The 20,158-nt window shown below is 39.3% G+C and overlaps 2 protein-coding genes across 6 annotated transcripts in view; one reads left to right on the top strand and one right to left on the bottom strand.

Annotated features, from left to right (window-relative positions):
• Positions 1-6,200, bottom strand: part of ORC5 (origin recognition complex subunit 5) — a 69,608-nt gene extending 63,408 nt beyond the window's left edge. For 2 of the 3 annotated variants that reach the window (XM_014556108.2, XM_014556107.2), the window contains exons 1-3: positions 5,971-6,161; positions 3,367-3,459; positions 191-391 (exon numbers count right to left, since the gene is read on the bottom strand). In XM_014556108.2, the coding sequence (XP_014411594.1) occupies positions 191-391; positions 3,367-3,459; positions 5,971-6,042 (366 nt within the window). In that variant the 5' untranslated portion in view covers positions 6,043-6,161. Of the gene's footprint in view, positions 1-190; positions 392-3,366; positions 3,460-5,970 lie in introns of all 3 variants that reach the window. The other variant, XM_006181011.3, reaches the window with a different exon arrangement.
• LHFPL3 (LHFPL tetraspan subfamily member 3) overlaps positions 6,199-20,158 on the top strand; it is a 629,939-nt gene continuing 615,979 nt past the window's right edge. For all 3 annotated transcript variants that reach the window (XR_004321615.1, XR_004321617.1, XR_004321616.1), the window contains exon 1: positions 6,199-6,260. The gene's annotated coding sequence lies outside the window, so the exon portion shown is untranslated. The remainder of the gene's footprint in view (positions 6,261-20,158) is intronic.

A 20,158-nucleotide genomic window follows, 5' to 3' on the forward strand; every position in this document is an offset into this window, starting at 1 on the left:
ACACCTGAAACTTATATAATACTGTACATCAACTATACCTCAATTAGAAAAAAAGAAATACATCTAAAACATTTCTATATCCCTTAAGCACCTTGCACAATGCACTGTACATAATGAGACCCAAAACATATGGAAATTGATCTAATAAATCAGTTTTCAAATAAGAGATAAATGAAATTAAATTACTTACAATATATACAGTCTGATCCTTGAGACTTTCAGCTTTGGTTATTTGTTTAAACAAGCGAACAAAGTCATTAAATGTTTCACAGGTTATTTGAGTAGAACATTCATCCTCTGAAGAACTAAGATGATTCAACTTGTTTAGAATTTGTTCCAAAAGCAGCCTCAAGGTAAAGCATTCAACGCAATTCACAAAGACATGTGGGAGCTGAACCAAAAACCAAAAAACGTGTAATAAGAAAACACACATATACAATAATGGCTCTGCTGGATATTCCCCATTTGCCCTTCTAAGTGTATACCTCACCATTCTCCAAACTGCTCTGTGCTCCAGGAGGCTGACTACTAAAGACTATCACCCAGACTCTTGTTTTCTAGCTCTGGTTGGATTCAGCCAATGGAACGAACCAAGAGACTGAAGGAGAGTGATAAAAGAAAAAGCTGAATATTTCCTTGACTCTCTCCCCCAACCTTTGGCGACCCAGAGTTTAACAGTGGCTGATCTTCTATCAAAGGCTACAGCTCAAATTGGGCAGATCCCCGTCAAAGGCTTAATCTCTTGCTGGGGTCTGATAATAGCTCCTTCCCATGGTCCATTCAGTCTCAGGGAGGTAAAGGCTGTCAGTGCATCACCATCTCTTACTGGTTCCCTTAACATTTCAACCTTTGTAAAATAGTCCCTCCATTAAACTCATTTCAATTATTTGAATTTTCATCTGTTTCCTACAGGGATTTAAAGCAAACCTGAATTTTCCTCTAAAGAATTCTTACAAGAAATTCAAGTACATGTGAACAAAAAATTCTTAGCAGGAATTTCTTACTTAAAAGTTTAAGATAGTATTTTTAATGATGGGAAAACCTAGATCAAAAAAGAATTTTAATAAGAGTTAGAAACCAAAGTAATCATCCTATGAGAACTGAGAACCCATTCTTCGCTTAGAGAACTATCAAAGTGGAGGTAATCTGAAAAGCAACAAGGAAACAAAAGACTTACAAATCTAGTCTGTTCTCAAATGAAATCACAAAAGCAGTAATGATCATTCAGAAGACAGCTTTTAGCATCTAGCAAATAGTGGAATCCATAACTATTTTTAGTGACATTCTATAAATCTCACCCATTAAGGAGGCTTTTCTTTCTTTCTCAGAGTAAAAGTGTAACTCAGGCTCCATTATATTTACTTAGGTACAATTTCTCCAGCATTTTCTAACCTCTTTAACCTCATTCTTTTACAAACTACAGTCCACAATAACTCTGTTATGGGTGTCTTGCTTACTGCTATGTGTGTGCTATTCATGACCTGTAATGGTAGCATTTTCTAAGTGTTTCTTTGTGTACCTATATCAGAAGTAGTGATAACCATTATTTATTACAATGATTAAGTAGAAGCAAAAAATCATGTGCAGTAAAAAATGAAACACAGCCCTTAAATACGGACCTTTGGTATTCAGTTGTCATGCTTTTTTATTCAATATAGATTTTTTTGGACACTGGAGTTTCAAATGCAAATGTCTGATCCAGGACCTTGTACACTCAGGTTCTGAAGTCTGGTATGAAGCCCAGACATCTGTATTTTAAAATGCACAGGCAATCTTTAGGATCAAAGGCTAAAATCCACAAGTTGATACATGCCAAGAACTGTACTAGGAATAATCTCAAGAAACTCACAGACTCAAGCCAGGGAAACACAAACATCTATCACAGCTGAAAAGGATAAATATTACAACAGAATCAAGCACAGAGTACTGAGGTTGCACAACAGAGGGGACATCTAACACATCCTAGAGAGTCAAGAAAGGCTACCAAGTGTTAAATGTAAGGAAACCTAGCAAAATAAATAAGCATTTACCAAGCAATAGGGTAGGAGAGGTGGAGTGAATGAGTACAAGAAAGCCATTCCTAGCAGAGGGAGCAGTATGTACCAAGGGATGAAAATAAGAGACAGCAAGAACTATAAGTAGTTTAGTATGCTACACAGAACATGCATACTCTGAGGTAGAGCTAGGACTGGGGTAAGAAACTACAGCATATGGGCCAGCCATTCGTTCTGATATATAAAACTATATGAGAACACAGCCATGACCATTCAGAAAGATACTGTCCATAGCTGCTTTCACAATAAGACAGAGTCAAGTAGTAGTAATGGAAACTTTATGGCCCACAAGTCTAAAACATATACTATCTGGCATATAAGAAAAAGTCTGCCCATCCCTGGCTTAGGATATAAAAGAGAGTGTGGCAATAATCACAAATAATAGCAGCTAACTTTTATTGAGTGCTTACTATATACTAAACATTGTGATAGGCACTCTTCATGTATTAATTCACTGAATTCTCACAATTTTAAATGTTGTCACTATCAGCCCCACTTATCAGATGGGGAAAGTACTAAAGGGTGAACCCAGAAGAACATGAGTCTGCCAGACTCTACCCCAAACTCTTAGCCATTATATTATGAAAAATAAACTAAATTCAGCTCATGAAGAGTTTTATATGTCAGGCAAAGCACCTGAACATTTTCCTGAAGATCCTATGTAAGATTTTCATGGACTAGCTGCAGGGTGAAGAACAGACTGCACTTAGGAAGCTGTTGTAGAAATAAATGGAAGAAACAATGGTAAATGAAATTCAGATAGCAACAGTGGCTCTGCTTAAAGCTACATGGAGTCAAGACATTAATGTAGAATCAACAGAACATGTTTACTGGTTCAATTTACTGAGAGAGTGAGAATGAAGAAAAAGCAAAAAGCAAGCTTGGACACCTGAAAGGCAATATGGGAAGAAGGGTGGGGTAAAGGTGTTATATTTAGTTTTGTACTTGTGAAGGTTCAGACTTATCAATATCAATATTACAAATATTACAACAATGGAAAAGAAACAGATGTCAATATTTTTAAAAGAATTTATTATTAGTGTGTTTTCCCCCCAATATTATCAGCCAGTGAAAGTTAGAGAGAGGAATTGGTTCTACTTGAAAAATACTTTCTAACATCAAGGCTCAAGTTATCTAACAATGCCTTCTGAAACTTACAGTCTTTGAAGGTATTCAAACAAAAGTTGGTCAGAAATGTTTTATGTAGAAGATACTCCTTCAGAGAAAGGTAAACTAAACATCTCCCAGATCCCTTCTATTTCTAGGAGTCTATGAGTAAAGGCCAATCAATATTGAGTTTGGGTAGTCTTACCTCCAAAGTTTTCAACAAAGTTTGTGTTACATAGGTCTTTCCACTGGCAGTATGTCCATAAATAAAAATGGATGGAAAGCTGAAATGATGTCTCTAGGGGAGAAAAGACAAACATCAGCCTGTACATACAAAACAGAAAATATTTATCAACTTCTGAGAAATTTTTACATGGTAAAGTAAAATATTCAATCCAAACTATCCCAACAGTGAGCATTTAGTCATCAGCACACTTTCTTGAAATTTCTGGAAAATTTTATTTGGCCTATTTATTACATACATTACTATATATACTTACACCTTTTATTATTGTACAAGTTTATATTTATAAATACTTGTATTTTCAAATTTATTGGAGATTTAAGAGATTTTTCAAAAATAATTTTGATTATACTCCATTTTTTTATTAACCCTTTTGTATAGAATCTAATCCCACAGGCTGCAACTTCACTGTACATTTTTAAACTTTAAAACTAAGTTTTATATATATATATAATATATATAACATACAAATATGTGTTAATTGACTGTTTATCGGCAAGGGCAAGTAGTTTAGCTTGGGGGGAGTCAAAAGTTACATGCTGATTTTCGACTTCACAGGGAATCAGTACCCTTAACTCTTACATTGTTCAAGGGTCAACCACATTTATTACATTCGAGCCATCAAGTTACAAATGTCCTGTTTACAAGACAAATCAGGAAGTCAAATTTATACGGGAAAATACTTTCTAATGGGATATGCCTATGACAACAGCAGCCCAAATGCTAAAAATAAACAAAAAATAAATGTTTTAATAAATGAATTTTTGGGGGCAGGGTATAGCTCAGGGTTAGATTGTGTGCTTATAGCATGCACAAGATCCAGGGTTTAATCCCCAGTACCTCCATTAAACAGATCAATAAATAAATATAAAACAAATCTATTTACCTCCACCCCCCCAAAAAAAAAACCCACAAGTGGAGGATTTAAAAAGATAAAAAATTTTTAAAAAATGAATTTTTTCTTACGTTTACACATAACAATCTTGTAAATTAACTAGCTCAAAAATTCTGTCTCAAGAATTAAACATATGCTTGCTGAGCATTTCTGTTATCCGAATACTCTATTTCACCTTAAAGAGAAGCATAAGACATCCTTCAGGTCATTTTTCCAAGCTACACTAAAACTCTGCCTTTCTGGAATCCTGCCACACTTGTCTGCATCCATTATTTGGTGCTTAATAATACTCCATCTTACAACATCTTTTATATTGTTACCTAGAATTGTATTGAACTCTTGCACTGTTATTTAACTTTTCACCTTCATAAACCTAACATAAACTATAATAAGCCAGGATGTGGCACAGTATCTGGAACAGAGAAGGTGCTCAGTATTTATCTGCTGAATACATAAATAAATCTGCTTAGAAATTTGAACCAGTTTTTTATAGTTTTTTGTCTCTCCCACATGCACAGCACCTTACAGAAAAGTGATACTAAAATTGTTAACCATGATTTCCTTTCGGGATCTACACAAAATCGATACTACTCATCTCTATTTGCCAATATTCTTTTTCAAGAGGACCACCTCTGTTTGGAGTAATCTGGGTTTGTCAACTCCAGGGAAGGAATGTACAAGGCATAACCAAGAAAGTGCTTCAATGATAAAATGCGTAACTATAACCGAAATATTGTAACTAGGATACTGAGGATGCAGTCATTGACCTCTTAGTTCCCTAAATGATGTGCCCCTTTAGAAGGAGGGTGGTACTTTTCCACTATTACTTCACAGGCCACCCAAAACTGCCATCCCATGAGTTAGATGAAAGTAGTACTTAAAGCAAATCAGCGGTGTGGGAGGTGTGACCCTAATTCTCATTTACTCTCCTAACAGATGAGACCCAAGTCTGAATTCTTCCAAGTTTAATTAATGAGTCTGAAGCAAAATGCTCACCAAAGACCACCAGAATATAATTAAAAATAGGTTAAGAATTGAATAGGTGAATGCTGCCTCCTATGTAAAGAACTCCCTGGCTGTGTTCATCCAGAAAAACAAACAAACAAACAAAAAACCACAAAACATTTAAGCTCTTCTCATAGGCATCACCTGAACTGCTAATCAAGAAGCCTAGACTGGACCTCCTCAGGGCTTCTACAACTCAGGAAAAGCCATTTAAATGTTAAACCTGAAGCACTGCTTTGCCCTCACTGGTCTGGACAAGAACCACCCATCCACACAGGACTTACACCAACTACCTCACTGAAACGTGGGAACTTACACTTGAATAAGCAACATTCTGCAAACACACCAGGTGTGCAAAATCTTGTTCAGAAGCAACCCTGGGTAGCTACCCTGGAAGAACACCCTCTCAACCCTGTGGCCTACGTGTAAGAAGAGGTGCTGGACCAAGGAGCCATGGGGCAGGCCGGTCCTTCATGAGCAGTTTTCCTTAAGAGACTCCTCAGAAGTCACTCTGAGTGAGGAGTCGTGTAGACCTACACCCCTTTTCTCAACGCAAAAGCTGTCTACTGCCCCTCAAGCCAAACGAAAATTTAAAATTCGAACACGTCCCAAACTACGGAATTGTTTGCCTCCGGGAACTGGAAAAGATAGTTGGACCACAATACCTCTCCAAACAGGGACCGCAAGGTGGACACTTGGGACTCGCGACAAAGCACCGTGTTTTCCAAGTGAGGCATTCTGGCGGGCGCCAGGGCACAGAGTAACCCCCGGCCGGCTCCGTGTTCCCAGCCTCAGCCTCACCTACGTCGGGCGCTCCGCTCTCCCGCCGGAAACCGGACTCGCGGGCTTGTGGGAGGAGCCGGCGTGGCCGTGCGTCACCGTGACGTCAGCGCGCAAGAGGCGCGTCGGCCCTGCCGTAGTCGCCGTAGTCGCCATAGTCGCCGAGGGAATAGAGGTTAGTTCTTTCGCCACTGTGGGGCTCTGTGGAGACTTTCCTGAGGGTGGGCGTCTTGGGCTGCGGTTTTTGCCATTCAGAGGTCGAGAGGATGGTGCAGGGTTGGGCGAACAGAGAAGGCGCTGGAGGGAGCTAAGGGGGCTTTTATGGGCTCCCAGTGAGCCGCTAACCTGTGTCTTCGCTTTTCCTGTGGAGACTGTGTAACCCCTTTGAGGGAGGAGAAGGCGGTTGTGGATCCGGAGCCCTCACATGGACGTGAGGAAAGCAGGCTCAGACGACCAGTGTTCTGAAAAGCTGAGGTTTAAACCTGACGACAATATGGGAAACTATTGGCGTCCGACGCTGCAAAAAAAAAAAAAAAAAAAAAAAAAAAAAGAGACTGTGATGGAATTATAAGTCTTAGTGCAAGCCTAAAGCCGTATCTGGAAATGCCTCTCCCTCACAAGGGAAAGAAGTTCTAGTGTATGTTGGTCAGGGCAACAAGAGTTAAAAATAATGCTACTTTTAGCGTAAGCCTTTCTCGTGTATTTCTTTGTAGAACACTTAAGTAGAAACCAGACACCAGAAGATTCTAGAAATAAAACAGATAGAAGTAGACGAAAATATGTGGTGAAAAGAGGGCTTGAGGTGCTGAAGCGGCTGAGTTGAGGCCGCTGACTCCTACTGACGAACAGAGACCATTCGTTTTTAACCTTAACTTCTTTCTATAAAATAGGAGTAATAATAGCTGAGTTAAAATAATAGCTGGGTTAATAACAGCTAGGGGTAAAAGATTATATACTTAGTGCCTGGTGTACACAGATTTAAGTAGTGGACATCGTAATTGAGATCTTGTATTTCTGATAGCCAAAAGGATCTTTGGTAAGCGTCTTGTATAATTTATCAGCTAGTCGAAGTCCTATATTTAAAGCAATTCAAATGCAGTCCCCTAAGTACTTTAAGAAAGAATTGTAAAGGGTACAATGGGACCATCCATCAAATCTTTCAATATCTTTTCCTAAGGGAAGCTAGCCCTTGCCACCCTCCCAAGACTGGGTTATACATTCTTATAAGACTAAATCTTTATAGCATTCAACAAAATTATAACTAAATAATTATCTAAATGTTAGTTTTCATCTCTAGCTGCTTTGTGATGGCAGGAAACCTTGCCTTCTTCACAGATCCATTTCTAGCATTTATTATACTGCCTCGTGCATACATGAAAAGCAGTCAGTTAATAATTGTTGACCTGAGAGGAAGTGTTTTATTGTCTGGAGATGTTACAGGAAAATGAATGTGGGGCGAGAGGACTGCCATGTCCCAGGTCTTGGTTGAGTCCCTGGGATGCGTCCCACAAAATGTGGGTCCTTGGCTTCGTACAGGGAAGAATTCAAGAGTGAGCCACAGTTGAGTAAAGGTAGATTTATTCAGAAAGTTATTCCATAGGCAGAATGCAGGCTGTTTCAGAAGGCAAGAGAAAGGCCACAAGGTGTGGGGGTTGGGTGCTCAATGGATACATACTCCCTAGAGTGCAGGCAGTCTTGGAAGGTGTGGGAGAGGGAGCAAGGGAGAGGAAGCAAGGGGCAGTGTTGCTAGTTTTTATGGGATGAGTAGCTTCATATGCTAACAAATGTAAGAATTGTTACAACTGCTTTTGCGGAAGGGGCTGGGATTCTCAGGACTTGGGCCACTGCCCAATTTTGACCTATTTTGGTTAGCCTCAGAACTATCTTGGCACTGTGGGAGTGCCATTGACCATGCTAATACATATTACAATCTGTATAATGAAGCTCAAGGTCTACTGGAAGTCAAATCTCCTGCCTTCTTGGGCCTCAAAGCCTGTTGGGAGTTGAATTTTCTGCACCTTGTTGTTAATTGCTGTGTCTTTTCTTGAATGGTTGTGCCCTTCTTCCTTCCTTTCTATCTCAGACAGATTTAGAAAAAATTTCCCAGAGGAGGAGACTGGGATGCTTAGTCTTAAGAATAAGTGTTCATCTGTGAGACCAACAAATAAATTCTAAGCCAAAGAACAAAAGGACAAGCTAAAGACATAAAAAGGGCAAGTAGGCAATCCCATGCCAGGGAGTAATTACTAAAAATTACTAGCAAGTAAAAATTTTTAAGAATAAATCTAGAGTGGCAGGAGGTCATGCTGGGGACAAGTACATGTTATGTTAAGAGGAGTGAACTTCATATAGGCCACAGGGAGCCAGTGAAGAATTTGAAGCAAAGAAGCAAATGACGAGACTTGACTTTTAGGAAATTCTCTTTGGCTGCAACATGGAAAATAGAATCAATTTGTAATCAATGTAATTATTAGCATCATTATTAGTGAAAGAAGGAGGCAGAAGGCGAACCAGAGAGATGATAGTGTGTGTGAGATTTGGCCTGATGTTACTGGCTTGGAAGTGAGAGGAATGGAGACATAAGCCAAGGAATGAAGGAGGCCTCTAGGAAGCTGGAAAAGGGAAGAAAAGGGATTCTTCCTCAGAGCCTCCAGAAAGGAATGCAGCCCTGCTGAAACCTCAGTTTTAGCCCAGTGAGACTCATTTCAGACTTCTGACCTCCAGAATCGCAAGAAGAAAAATTTGTGTTGTTTTAAGCCACTAAATGTGTGGTGATATATTACAGCAGCAATAGAAAGCTAACACCACCTGTTACTTTAGAGTTCTGATCTTTCTGCTAGGATAAAAATTTATATGCATTCCACTGATTAGTACAGTCAACCTTCTATATGTGCAGGCTCTGCATCTGTGGATTCAATCAAACTCAGATTGAATATATTGGGAAAAAAGATTTCAGAAATTTCCAAAAAGCAAAACTTGATTTTGCCAAGCTCTATTTACATAGCATTTACATTGAATTAGATATTATATGTAATCCAGAGGTAACAGAATATACGGAGGATGTACATTGGTTATAGGCAAATACTACACCATTTTATCTGAGACTTGAGCATCTGTGGAACCAATTTCTGTGAATGCTCAGGGACTATTGGACTCATATTGATTAGTTTATGTAGCAATCATGTTTGGAAACAATGCAGGGATATTACATGATTAAAATGGATATTTATCTTGTTCATCAAGAGTGAAGGCCATAATACAGTATACTCTGAAGTAGTATAACTTTTTCACTGCATCAGAATTATGGAACAACTCTTAAAATTACATCAAAATATAAAATGCAAAAAATGGTGGAAATTCAAGGAAAAGTTGACAAATCCAATACTGTAGCAGGAGATTTTGAAAGCACCTCTAATACGGTTAGATTAAGTGGACAAAAATAGTAAGGATATAGGAGGTTCAAAAACATAATTAACAAGCTTGATTTACCATGTGCTTCTAAGCACATGCAGCACATTTACTTAAGTTGGCCACCCTATACCAGAGTATAAAGCAAATCTAAACAAATACTAAAGGATTTGTATCATAAAGATCATAATTCTCACTGCAATGCAATCAAAATAGATGTCAATACTTAAAGATACAAAATATCCATAGGTTTGAGAATTTAAAAACATGTTTATAAGTAACTCCAGTTAAAAAAATACCAGATTTTTAAAAAATGGAGTGTGACGGTTGTTTGGGTGTTTGGGTGTTTTTTTTTTCTAATATTCTTGCTCTCCCCCTCAACTTTTGGCCTTTCCTGTGCAGTTCAGAAGTGGTCTCTGTCCACATTCTTGCCTCTCCCCCAGACACAGAATACTGCTTTTTGTGACTTGGTACCTGCGTGTCTGATTGAAGGGTGGTGGAGCGTCCTCTGTCCATCTTGTCCTTCTTCGGATTTAGGCAGGCCCTGGGCCTCAGGAGTGGTTTTTTTCTCAGTAAACCTGTCCTCCTCATTGCAGCTAAACTCTGCAGTGTGTTACTGGGGGAATCTTTGTGGACCGGTATTTCTTGCTCTGATTCTAGGAGTAGAAGTTTTCCCTTTCACCTTTGTTTCAGTTGTAGTTTCAACTTTTCACATGTACCATGAAGATGACAGGGTTTGTAGCCTTTCTTCCAAAGACTTATGACTTTTGCTTTCTACAGAACAAGGGTCCAGGCTGGGCTTTGTGCATTTCCCAGTTACCAACGTTTCTCAAAGCTTACTTCCCAGAGGAGAGGTGGCCACTCCCGTTCTCTAGACTTGCACCTCCATGGGAGGCTTTCTTTGCTCTGCCCCACCACCTTTCTGATGGGCGTGCAGTGGAAGTCTGTGGATATGTGAATCTGAACTCCTTTTGTGTCTGTGCCTCTAAATGAGCCACAGTCAGCCTTTAACAAATTATTTCAAATTTTAGCTGGATATTTTCACCTGCTTGGATGGCACCTGTCTTTTCCACAAGCCCCTGTTTTGCCACAGGTGAGTCAGGGCAACTGTCCCATCTCTCCTTGGAGGAGCCTATCTTCCCTTAGATGTCAGGCTACTCGATTTCCCTGTGATCTTCATTCTCTGATGGGTTAAAAAATGATTTCTTTTTAGTTTATCCAATTTCTTTTATCATTAATGTGGGAGTGGTGCTTTTTCCAGATTTTTACCATCAAGATAGTAGTGAAACTCAACTAGTTATTTTTTTAAATTCAAGCTCACAAATGTTCTCTAGTCTCATTTCCCTTTTACTCACCCTTTCTGCCCTTGGTTTGAACCTTCCACCCTGACAGCACTTTCAAGCTGCATTCCCTAAGAAACCAAACCTAAGACATCTCCCTATCTTAAGTCCAAGCCCCAATGCTGTGAAACTCCCCCAATTTTTTCAGCACAATTTTCTAATCTCTCAAGTCTTATAGGATTTATCCTTTACATTTGCTGTAGCACCTAAAAGTCTCAACCTTGTATTATGTATATTTGTGCCTATGGATTTTCAGGCACCATTTGGATGAAAATACCCAGATTCATTTAACTACTGCATTCATTAATCTAGCATTTATTGAAGACCATCATGCTGGAGTGCTGCTGGGATGCATTGTGACCAAGAGAGACATTGTACCTATCCTTGTTCAAAATATAATCTAGTGGGAAAGACAGACAGTGAGGATGTAATTAGAAGCTTATTGAGTGCTATAAATGCCAAGTCTCATTAAATAATAATAATTAGTAAAATGCTTACAGAGTGAGTAAATGAGTGGTTGAATAAATGGATGAGTAATAATCCCATCTCCACAGTTTTTCTCTCTCTTCTTTACATTACATTTAGCCTAAAATATGATGTATTTTATGGTTCCTATTGTATTATTTAATAGTTTCACTGTATATAGCCCCAGGAAATAATTTTCACAAAACTTTTTCTTTGATAGATGATCCAAAAAGTAGCTCTTTCTAAGTGTTGGGTTTTCACTACAGGACCACAGATTTCAGTACTTCATGCTCTCTGAGAGCCACTAACATATATTAGAAGGCTTTTAAAATATTCCACTGAATAGGACAAATATTTTGAAACTCACCTCTACTCAAATTCACTTCAATAACAATTTTAAAAATTATGTCACACAAAAAAATCAGGATATATAATGAAACTATATTCAAAAGTAATTTATATCATGAAATATAAGAAAATCCACTATCTGAGTGAAATTAAATCAATATTAAGTTGAAAAAGCAATTCAGTTAACTTTTCCACTGCAACAACCAGATCCATCATTTTTACATTACTTTTTTTTTGACCTTTCAGTATTGCATTTCTGAGGAAAATTTATTGGACAGGCTAATTTAACACTTCTCAAAAGACATTAAATTCACTTACTAGTGAATTTTCATGATTACATTCTTACCCAAAAGACAAATGAAGCATAGGCTCTAGGGTTAAACAGACGAGTTAGAATCTTGGCTTCAACACTTGTTAACTGTGACTGTAGGCATATTGCTAGTCTAAGTCATTTTTCTCTCATCTGTAAGATAAGGGGAGGGGGGACAAAAATAAAACCTACCTCACAAGGTTGACATCTCTGTAGCTCTAGAAAGAGATTATCCCCACCCACAGTGAACTTCCTCGGCAGCTTGACTGTCCTTTTTTACAATGCAGGCACCACAAGACGAGGCAGAGATACTGCTGGCTTTGCTCAATACAGCATCTCCAGTTCCTAGAATAATGACTAGCATGTATAAAGTGATCAGCTAATATTTATCAGTTAAATGTCTGTGATACGTTTAACACAGTGCCCAGCACATGGCAAATACCCAATAAATATCATTAGGATTATAATTATTGTGTTGATTAATTAGCCTGCCCTGCTGCTTCCACAGTCATTCTGTCTCAGCAAATCAGCATTACATTTTTCCAGTTCCTTAGGCCAACAATTTTGAAGTCATTTTTTTTTTTCATTTTTTCTTAATACCTCACAAATCCATCATAAATCCTGGCTCTATCTCCAAGATATTGTTGCAAGTCCCTCCTCTATGGATATCTTGCATTTCCACATGTCTCATGAGCAAGACTGTGACTGCCCTTTTTTAAGGACTATCTCACCCAAGATGCTTAGCTAGCAAACAGCTTTGGAAGATAGAGCTAGCGTCTCTCTCTGGAACAAAGGCACAGGCAAGCTTTCTGACAAATGTGATAAAGATATCTCTCTCAGAAGTAAAGTGCAGGCATGTTTACCACCCATGGTAAAAGATTCAGGTTCCTCAAGCTCAGGGTTCCCTTTCATGTAACAAAATCCTCTGCATATATGCAGGTGTTATCTAGTCTGTGGAAATTGGGGCTTGGGCAACTCACACAAAAATACTGAGACTGTGACATACAGGCAAAGGTGTACATGACAGAAGATTTCCTAGAGAAAATGATGTCTGATATAAAGACTAAAATATAAAGAGTTAGCCAGGTGGATAAGAAGAATGTGTAGAAGTCCAATGCTATAAAGAGCATGAAAACGTTAGCAAAGCGGCAGATGTTTCAGCAGAGCCAGAGTGTTGAGTACAAGATGGAAAGAAGGAAATGGACGAAGAATGCTGGGGGAGAACAGAAAAAAATTTGGAGAGATAAGAGTGTCCTGGGTATAAAAGGTCATGCATGCCACAACATAAAGTTTACACATGATCTTGAAGATGATCAGGACCCACTGACGGATTTTGAGCATGGATCTTTGCGTCTTGGAAAGATCACAATGGCAGCAATATTGAGAACATTAAATAGGCAAGATTGAAAACACAGAGACTTTTGAAATCTGACGTAGTAAACTGGCTACATAAAATTCAGTTTTATGTATGCACCATAATTTATTAAACCAATCACCAACTGAACCTAAAAATTATTCCTAATTTTTGTTTTTATAAAAATTTCTATGAATATACTTGTATATAATTTTTTTTAATGGAGGTACTAGGGATTGAACTGAAGACCTCATGCTAAGCACTTGCTCTACCCCTGAGCTCTACCCCATGCACATAAATCTTGACATGTGTTGCAATATTTCCCTAGGTTAAAATCCTAGAATTGGAATTACTAGGTGGTTTCCCTCACCAGCTCCTGAGAGCTAAAGAATCCTTGCCTTGATTTATCTCTGTGTTTGTTTCAAAAGCACCTGGTATTGGACAGAGATGTTTTGCTGCTGTGCTTTAGGAAATATGCAGTGGTCAACTGCCCTGAACCAGCTCTGACTTGACCACAAGAAAGCACTGGAAGAAATGAAACCTAGAGGTGTCTGAAAGTTACCTTAGCTTCATTACCATGCTAAAATCTCTGCTGGGGCCTGGAAGAGAGAAATTTGTACTCTGTGAGGCCCAAAGAAGCTTGCACAGAGAAGTGTGGAAGACTGAAAATGTCCCAGCTGCCTCTTTTCTTAGAGCCTTGACAACATGTCTGCCTCCTACCCCTTAAAATACCCTTACTCTCCTCCCTTTGGGGAGAAAGTGTTTTGAGAGCACAAGCTATCCCTTCTCCTTAATCAGTGAATAAAGTTACTGCTCTGCTTGACTGTGTGTGGTTTTGTTTGATTGGCATTTGTGGCTCCAGGCAAAAGATCCATTGAGGGGTCACAAACCCATTGGGGATCGGTAACAAGGTCAAAATGTCTATAGATCTTGAAGACTTTTGATATATTTACCAAATTGCCTTCCAATGATTTGTTCCAATTAGCTAAACTTAGGACTTCTGAATTAAACCAGGGAGACAGAAGGAGGTGGGTGGTCACAAGCTAGTAATGCCACTTGATTCTGGGCAGGAGGAAAGTACATCCTCTCTAGGGAAAAGTGTGTCTGGACAGAGTCTCCATAGATGAAGATGTACCAATCCTAGGGCCTGCTATTGCAGGATAATATGGTGGACCAACCAAGGAGGAGGGAGCAGGCATGCCCTCCCCATTCTCCAACAGTATGGGGGAAGCAGAGGGGTGTTCTCTGAGCCTGAGGCTGCACCATCTGGAGACTTCATGAAAATCTCTCATTTGAGCAGCAGGGTTGGAGTGGATGTGTTGTGTTTCTGGCTCTGGGCTGAAGTCTCTGGGTCTTTGCAGGCAGCTGCAGCTGTAGGGTAGAGAAAGAAAAAGCCAGAGAACTAGTAGAAGAACCCCGACCAGATCCACAAAAGCTGCTCTGGGGCTGGATAAGTGGGAAAGAGAAAAGATAGAGCAGTCTTCAGGGAAGAAAACCCTCCTGGAAGGTCAGCAAGCAGGGAAAAAAAGGCTTGAAGGAGACACTGGTAGGGGGAGAGGCCTTGGGGATAGAAAATTTGATTCCCTCTAGAAATAAGTGCCTTTGTCCTTACTCTCCAAATTCATAGCCTCCCAGTCAAGAAGGTGAGGGGGGCCCACCCACACCTCTCCCCACCCACCCAGCTCTAGGGCCACTGTGCAAACAGGCCAGTCCAGAGTGAGAAGATGGCTACTCTGGTTCCATCTGTTAGGACTAGAGGAGGATGAGGGAGGATGAGGAGGGAACTTGGTCGTCCATGGTCCTTGCCCTCCCACCCCAACCCCTGGGGTTGCTAATGCTTACATTGGAGGTGGTGGCAGGGGAGAACTCCAGTTACTGGACTTAGTTTTGGGACTTATGGCTAAACCATGAGAGTTCATCATGTTTCCCGGCTGACAGCTTTTAGAATGGAGGGCCAACTCTAACCAGAATGTAGTCCGAAATGGGCAAGAGGGAGTCAGACATAAAGGGGGCAATCTCTGCCCTCAGCCACTCTGCCTAGGCAGGAGCCCTGGTCACCTGGGAAAGAGGACTACAGTGGAGGGCTGGAAAAAGAATGATTCGGATAACATAGATGGCATCAGCCAGCTCTGCAGCTACTCTTCTCTGCCTCTAGATGTCGCCCTTGAAGTCAGAATAACAACTGGATCCATGAGAATTTACCACTCCAAGAACATGTAACCTACCTTGCTCCTCAGGGAAAATGACAAACCCTGCCTGGTTGAACTTAGACATATCCGACCCCCCAAAATGGAATGGTTGTGAGGTGGGAGTGAGGTGCAAATAACTGCTTTCTCTCTTCCTGTGTCAGATATATAGGAGACCAGAGGTTAGTGGCTGAATTATGATACAGCAAGTGAATTATCTGAGACTCCAGAAGTCTCTCTGTTGCCTGAACAATGAACTAGTTTGGGCCAGGAGCTACTTCCAATCTTCAAAGGAGGTGCTGCAACTTCTTACCAAGACCTCCAAGGTGCTGGGCAGCTGAGTTCCCAGAAAACTCCCTCTAAATGGCTGATATCTGAATCATTTCCTGGAAACGAAGTAATCTGTGTTGGCCTCACTGAAATTATTTTCATGCTTGCCCAGTAAAAAAGGAGAGGAGATGAAAGGGTGTCTCTTCACTGGAACTTGGTTGTGTGGCCTACAATGACATCTGTGGGGTTGAGGAAAATTGAGACACTTAGGACTTTGCTTGGTGGCTTTGGCTTGTGAATGTCCCCCAGTAAATCTGTCCTTTACCCATGTCACATGGTACTGTAGATACTTTATCCACCTTACTAAAGTGTAGAAAAGCAAAAACAAACAGATTATAAAAACAACCCAGGAGAAAAGTCTTAACAAACCACAAACAGATTTATAGTAGACTTCCTACTCAACAGTGAAGTCTAGGAGAGGAAGAATATGGATGAAGAACTGAAAGGAAATATGTATCTTGAGTTGTCTGCCCAGAAAACCTGCTTTCAAGAATGAGAGAAAAATAAATAATTTTTTGATAAATAAATGCCTAGAGAATTTGTCACCAATGGAACTATACTTAAACTACACATAAAAGTTGTACTTCAAAAAGAAGGAAAATTATATTGGAAGGAAGGTCTGAAAATGCAAGAAACAATGGTGAGGAAAGAAAGTAGTAAACATAGTTGAATCTGAAAGATTGTCTGCAAAAAAATAATGATAATAGTAATAATGTCTAATTTGGGGTGTTAAAAAAGACAAAACTAAAACATGGGACAAAAATGACATGCAAGGTGGCAGGGAATTAATAGGCATCTAAGTGTTCAAAGACCTTTTTCAGGGGGGAATTAACATATTAACTTTAGACTTTGACATACATTGTTCTTTACATACATTGCTTTGTATAAATCATGCCTCAACTTCTTTCAAAAGGGAAAAATAAAATGTACATCTGAAAACTTTGAAAGTATATAAAGTGAAAATCTCCCCTTAATTCTGTCATTTATGCTTCCCATGTGGAATTTTTTGTTTGCTTATGCACACACACATGCAAGCAAACATAATCAGTTTTTTAATTTTGTTTTTTCAATGATTTACAATATTATATCATTTTCAGGTGTACAACACAATGATTAAAAAATTTTATAGATTATACTCTGTTCATAGTTATTATAAAACATTGGCTATATTTCCTGTACTATATCCTTGTAGCTTGTTTATTGTATACATAGTAGTTTATACCTATAGCCCCTCCCTCCTTCCCTCTCCCCACTGGTAATCACTAGTTTGTTCTCTATATCTGTGTGTCTGTTTCTTTTTTGTTATATTCACTTGTTCATTTCTCTTTTTTAGATTGCATGTATAAGTGATAACATACAGTATTTGTCTTTCTCTATCTGACTTATTTCACTAAGCATAATATCCTCCAGGTCTATCCATGTTGTTGCAAATGACAAAATTTCATTTTTATGGCCGAGTAATATTCCATTATATATTATATTATATATATCACATCTTCTTAATCCATGCATCTGTTGATGGACACTGCTTCCATATGTTGTCTATTGTAAATAGTGCTGCTATGAACATTGGGGTGCATGTATCTTTGTGAATTAGAGTTTTTGTTTTCTTCAGATATATACCCATTCCCAGAGTCATTATATATATCAAATCCACGCATGAAGAACAGATGAGCATCATGATCAGTGACCAGTCACATCACTACTTCTGAAGTCTGTCTGTCTGATTGGTCACTGTGCCTTTATTACTAAGTTCAAACAGACAGCGAAGCATGTAGTTGTGCTGCCTTCTTGTTTCTCAGTGAGAACCCAACCCACATGACATTTTACAAAAACGAGTACTCAAAAGAGGAAATTGGACACCAAAGATGAAAGTACAGCAAAGAAATGAAAAGTGATAGTGTTGGAAGAGAAATGTGAATCACTGTGAATAGAGTTAAAGGAAAAATAGCTTACTGTGGGTGTGTTGACAGTGCCACCATTCAAGAAACTCTAGACATACAGCTGGAGGAACTTTATGAAGGTGAATGTATTGACATAAATAAGGAAAGTGGTTGTAATGAAAAAACTGAAGATGTCCCAGAGGAGGTGACCCTGGCAAAAATCTTCACCTTAAAGGAATGCTGAGGAATATTTCACAACACTGAAAGCACAAAGGATGAAAGTCAATAACATTTTTTACACATCAGTAATAAACAGTATAAAGTGTAATGTAAAAAATTATTTGCCTGAACAACAATAAGTTCCTAGCAATAAATCTAAAAAATAAGCAAGACTTTTAAGGAACTATGAACTTACCACTCTAAAAATATTTAGTACATGTATGAAAACTTTAAACTATTGGTCCTACCTGTAGTTGCTTGGGAGCAACACCAGGCAAATCCTTGGGGCCACTTGCAGGAAGACCCTACAGGTTGGGGAAGCAGGATGTCTGACCAATCAGGGAAGCCTTCAGCCAGGTGTTACTCCCCTTTCATAACACTTCCCAACCAGACAACTGGCCCATGAAAGATGTGGAATAATATCCAAAGAGTCTACTGGTGGCTTCTTCATAAGGACATGCTATGACATCTTGAGAAGCCCTTCCTAGTTCCTAAACATTCTTGACGTATGATCACTGAGGTTCATCCTTCACCTGTTTGTTCTCAAAGACCTAACACTATTGAGTGATGCCAGTCATGGAGTATTGTTGCCGTCGTGGAGTACTTGTTCAAGGCACTTTGTACATACTTAACACTGCTATTTGCTGTCAGCCCAGCAGCAAAGAGCACAGATCTACTAAGTGTTCAAAGCCTTCCCACATCCACTCCTAGTCCCTGCTCCCACCTCCCAGCCCAAGCCAGAGCCTTACCTATAAGAGGACACTGATCGGTTAAGGGTCTCAGGTAGAAACAAAAATAATTGAACTGTTTGTTTTGAGTTCTGTGGAGCTGCACTTAGGCTCTCACCTGTATTCTGTGTCCTACCTCTATTTTCCTCCTGCATCATCCCAAAGTTTTCTTAGAGGAGATGCTTCATCATCAAGAAAAGAGGAGGATAAAATGGATGGGCAAGGAAGAAATAAGAAGAAGTGAAAAATGTAAAATACAAAGCATAAAAAATGTAAATCAAACCATAGGTATCAGGAAAGAGATGGCAATACATCTAAAAAAGCAGCTAAGGGATAAGAAAGGTAAGAGAGACAGAAAAAATATAGTGGAAAATTAATAATGACAAATAAAAACACACACACTCACGTATACAAAATAATCACCTTACTTTGTTTTTTTAAAATCTAATTTAATATGACTTTAGTCCCAATTCCCATGACCAAGTGACAGAAAATTCAATGTTAATCATACTGGAACACCCTGCTCCCACCCCAATGTTGTTAAGTACTCCAGAGAACTTATAAAATACTATGGGTGGTACCTCTCATCTTCAGTCCACCTTGGTACTAGTAATATTTCCGTATCCTTGCTAGACCTTTGAAGGGCTCTTCCCTGGCATGTGAATTTTTGCCAATGCTAGATGACTGTCTTAGCTCAGGCTGCTATAACAAAATAACATAGAGCAGGTGGGTTAAAGAACAAAAATTTACCTCTCACAGTTCTGGAGGCTAAAAAGTCCAAGATCAAGCTTGGAAGATTTGGTTGCTGGTGAGGACTCTCCTCTTGGCTTACAGATGGCTACCTTCTTGCTGTGTCCTCACTTGGAGGGAGAAAGAGAAAGAACTCTGGTCTCTCTTCTAAGGACACTAATAACATCATGGGGTCTCACCCTCATGACCTCAACTAAACTTAATTACCTCCCAAAGGCTCTACCTCCAAATACCACCATAGGGCTTCAATAGATGAATTTCAGAGAGGGCCACAAATGTTCAGCCCATAACAGTGACCATGCAGTCAACCACCCACCCAAGTGCTGCCAGCTTCCCCAATCTCTGTGGAACCTGCTGACCTCCAAATTCTTTTACACCTTTAAAAAAATCCACCTTCTCTCCCTCCTCAAAATCACTTCTCAATTACCCAATGTAGTCTCCTCAAGGATTTCAGCCTTTTGGGAAACAAATGGTCAGAGAAGGAGTTTGCCTATCCAAAGGCAAAGGCAATAGAGGACCTGGCGCATTGGGGAGAATGCTGAGAAAAAACCCCACAAATTAATATTTCAACAAATTATCTTTTCACATTAGAGTCAAAGAAGCCTTGTATAATCTCAGCCAGGCTTAGCACCTTGACTAAGCAACAGACTACATAGGAATCGGTCCTTGTACTTTCCAGACTTAATAACAGAGCAGTAATAAGTAGAGACCTCTAATTAAAACCCCTGATTCACTGTGCTATCAATGCAACA

The sequence above is a fragment of the Camelus ferus genome, chromosome 7 (genome assembly GCF_009834535.1).
Source record: "Camelus ferus isolate YT-003-E chromosome 7, BCGSAC_Cfer_1.0, whole genome shotgun sequence".
NCBI lineage: Eukaryota > Metazoa > Chordata > Mammalia > Artiodactyla > Camelidae > Camelus > Camelus ferus.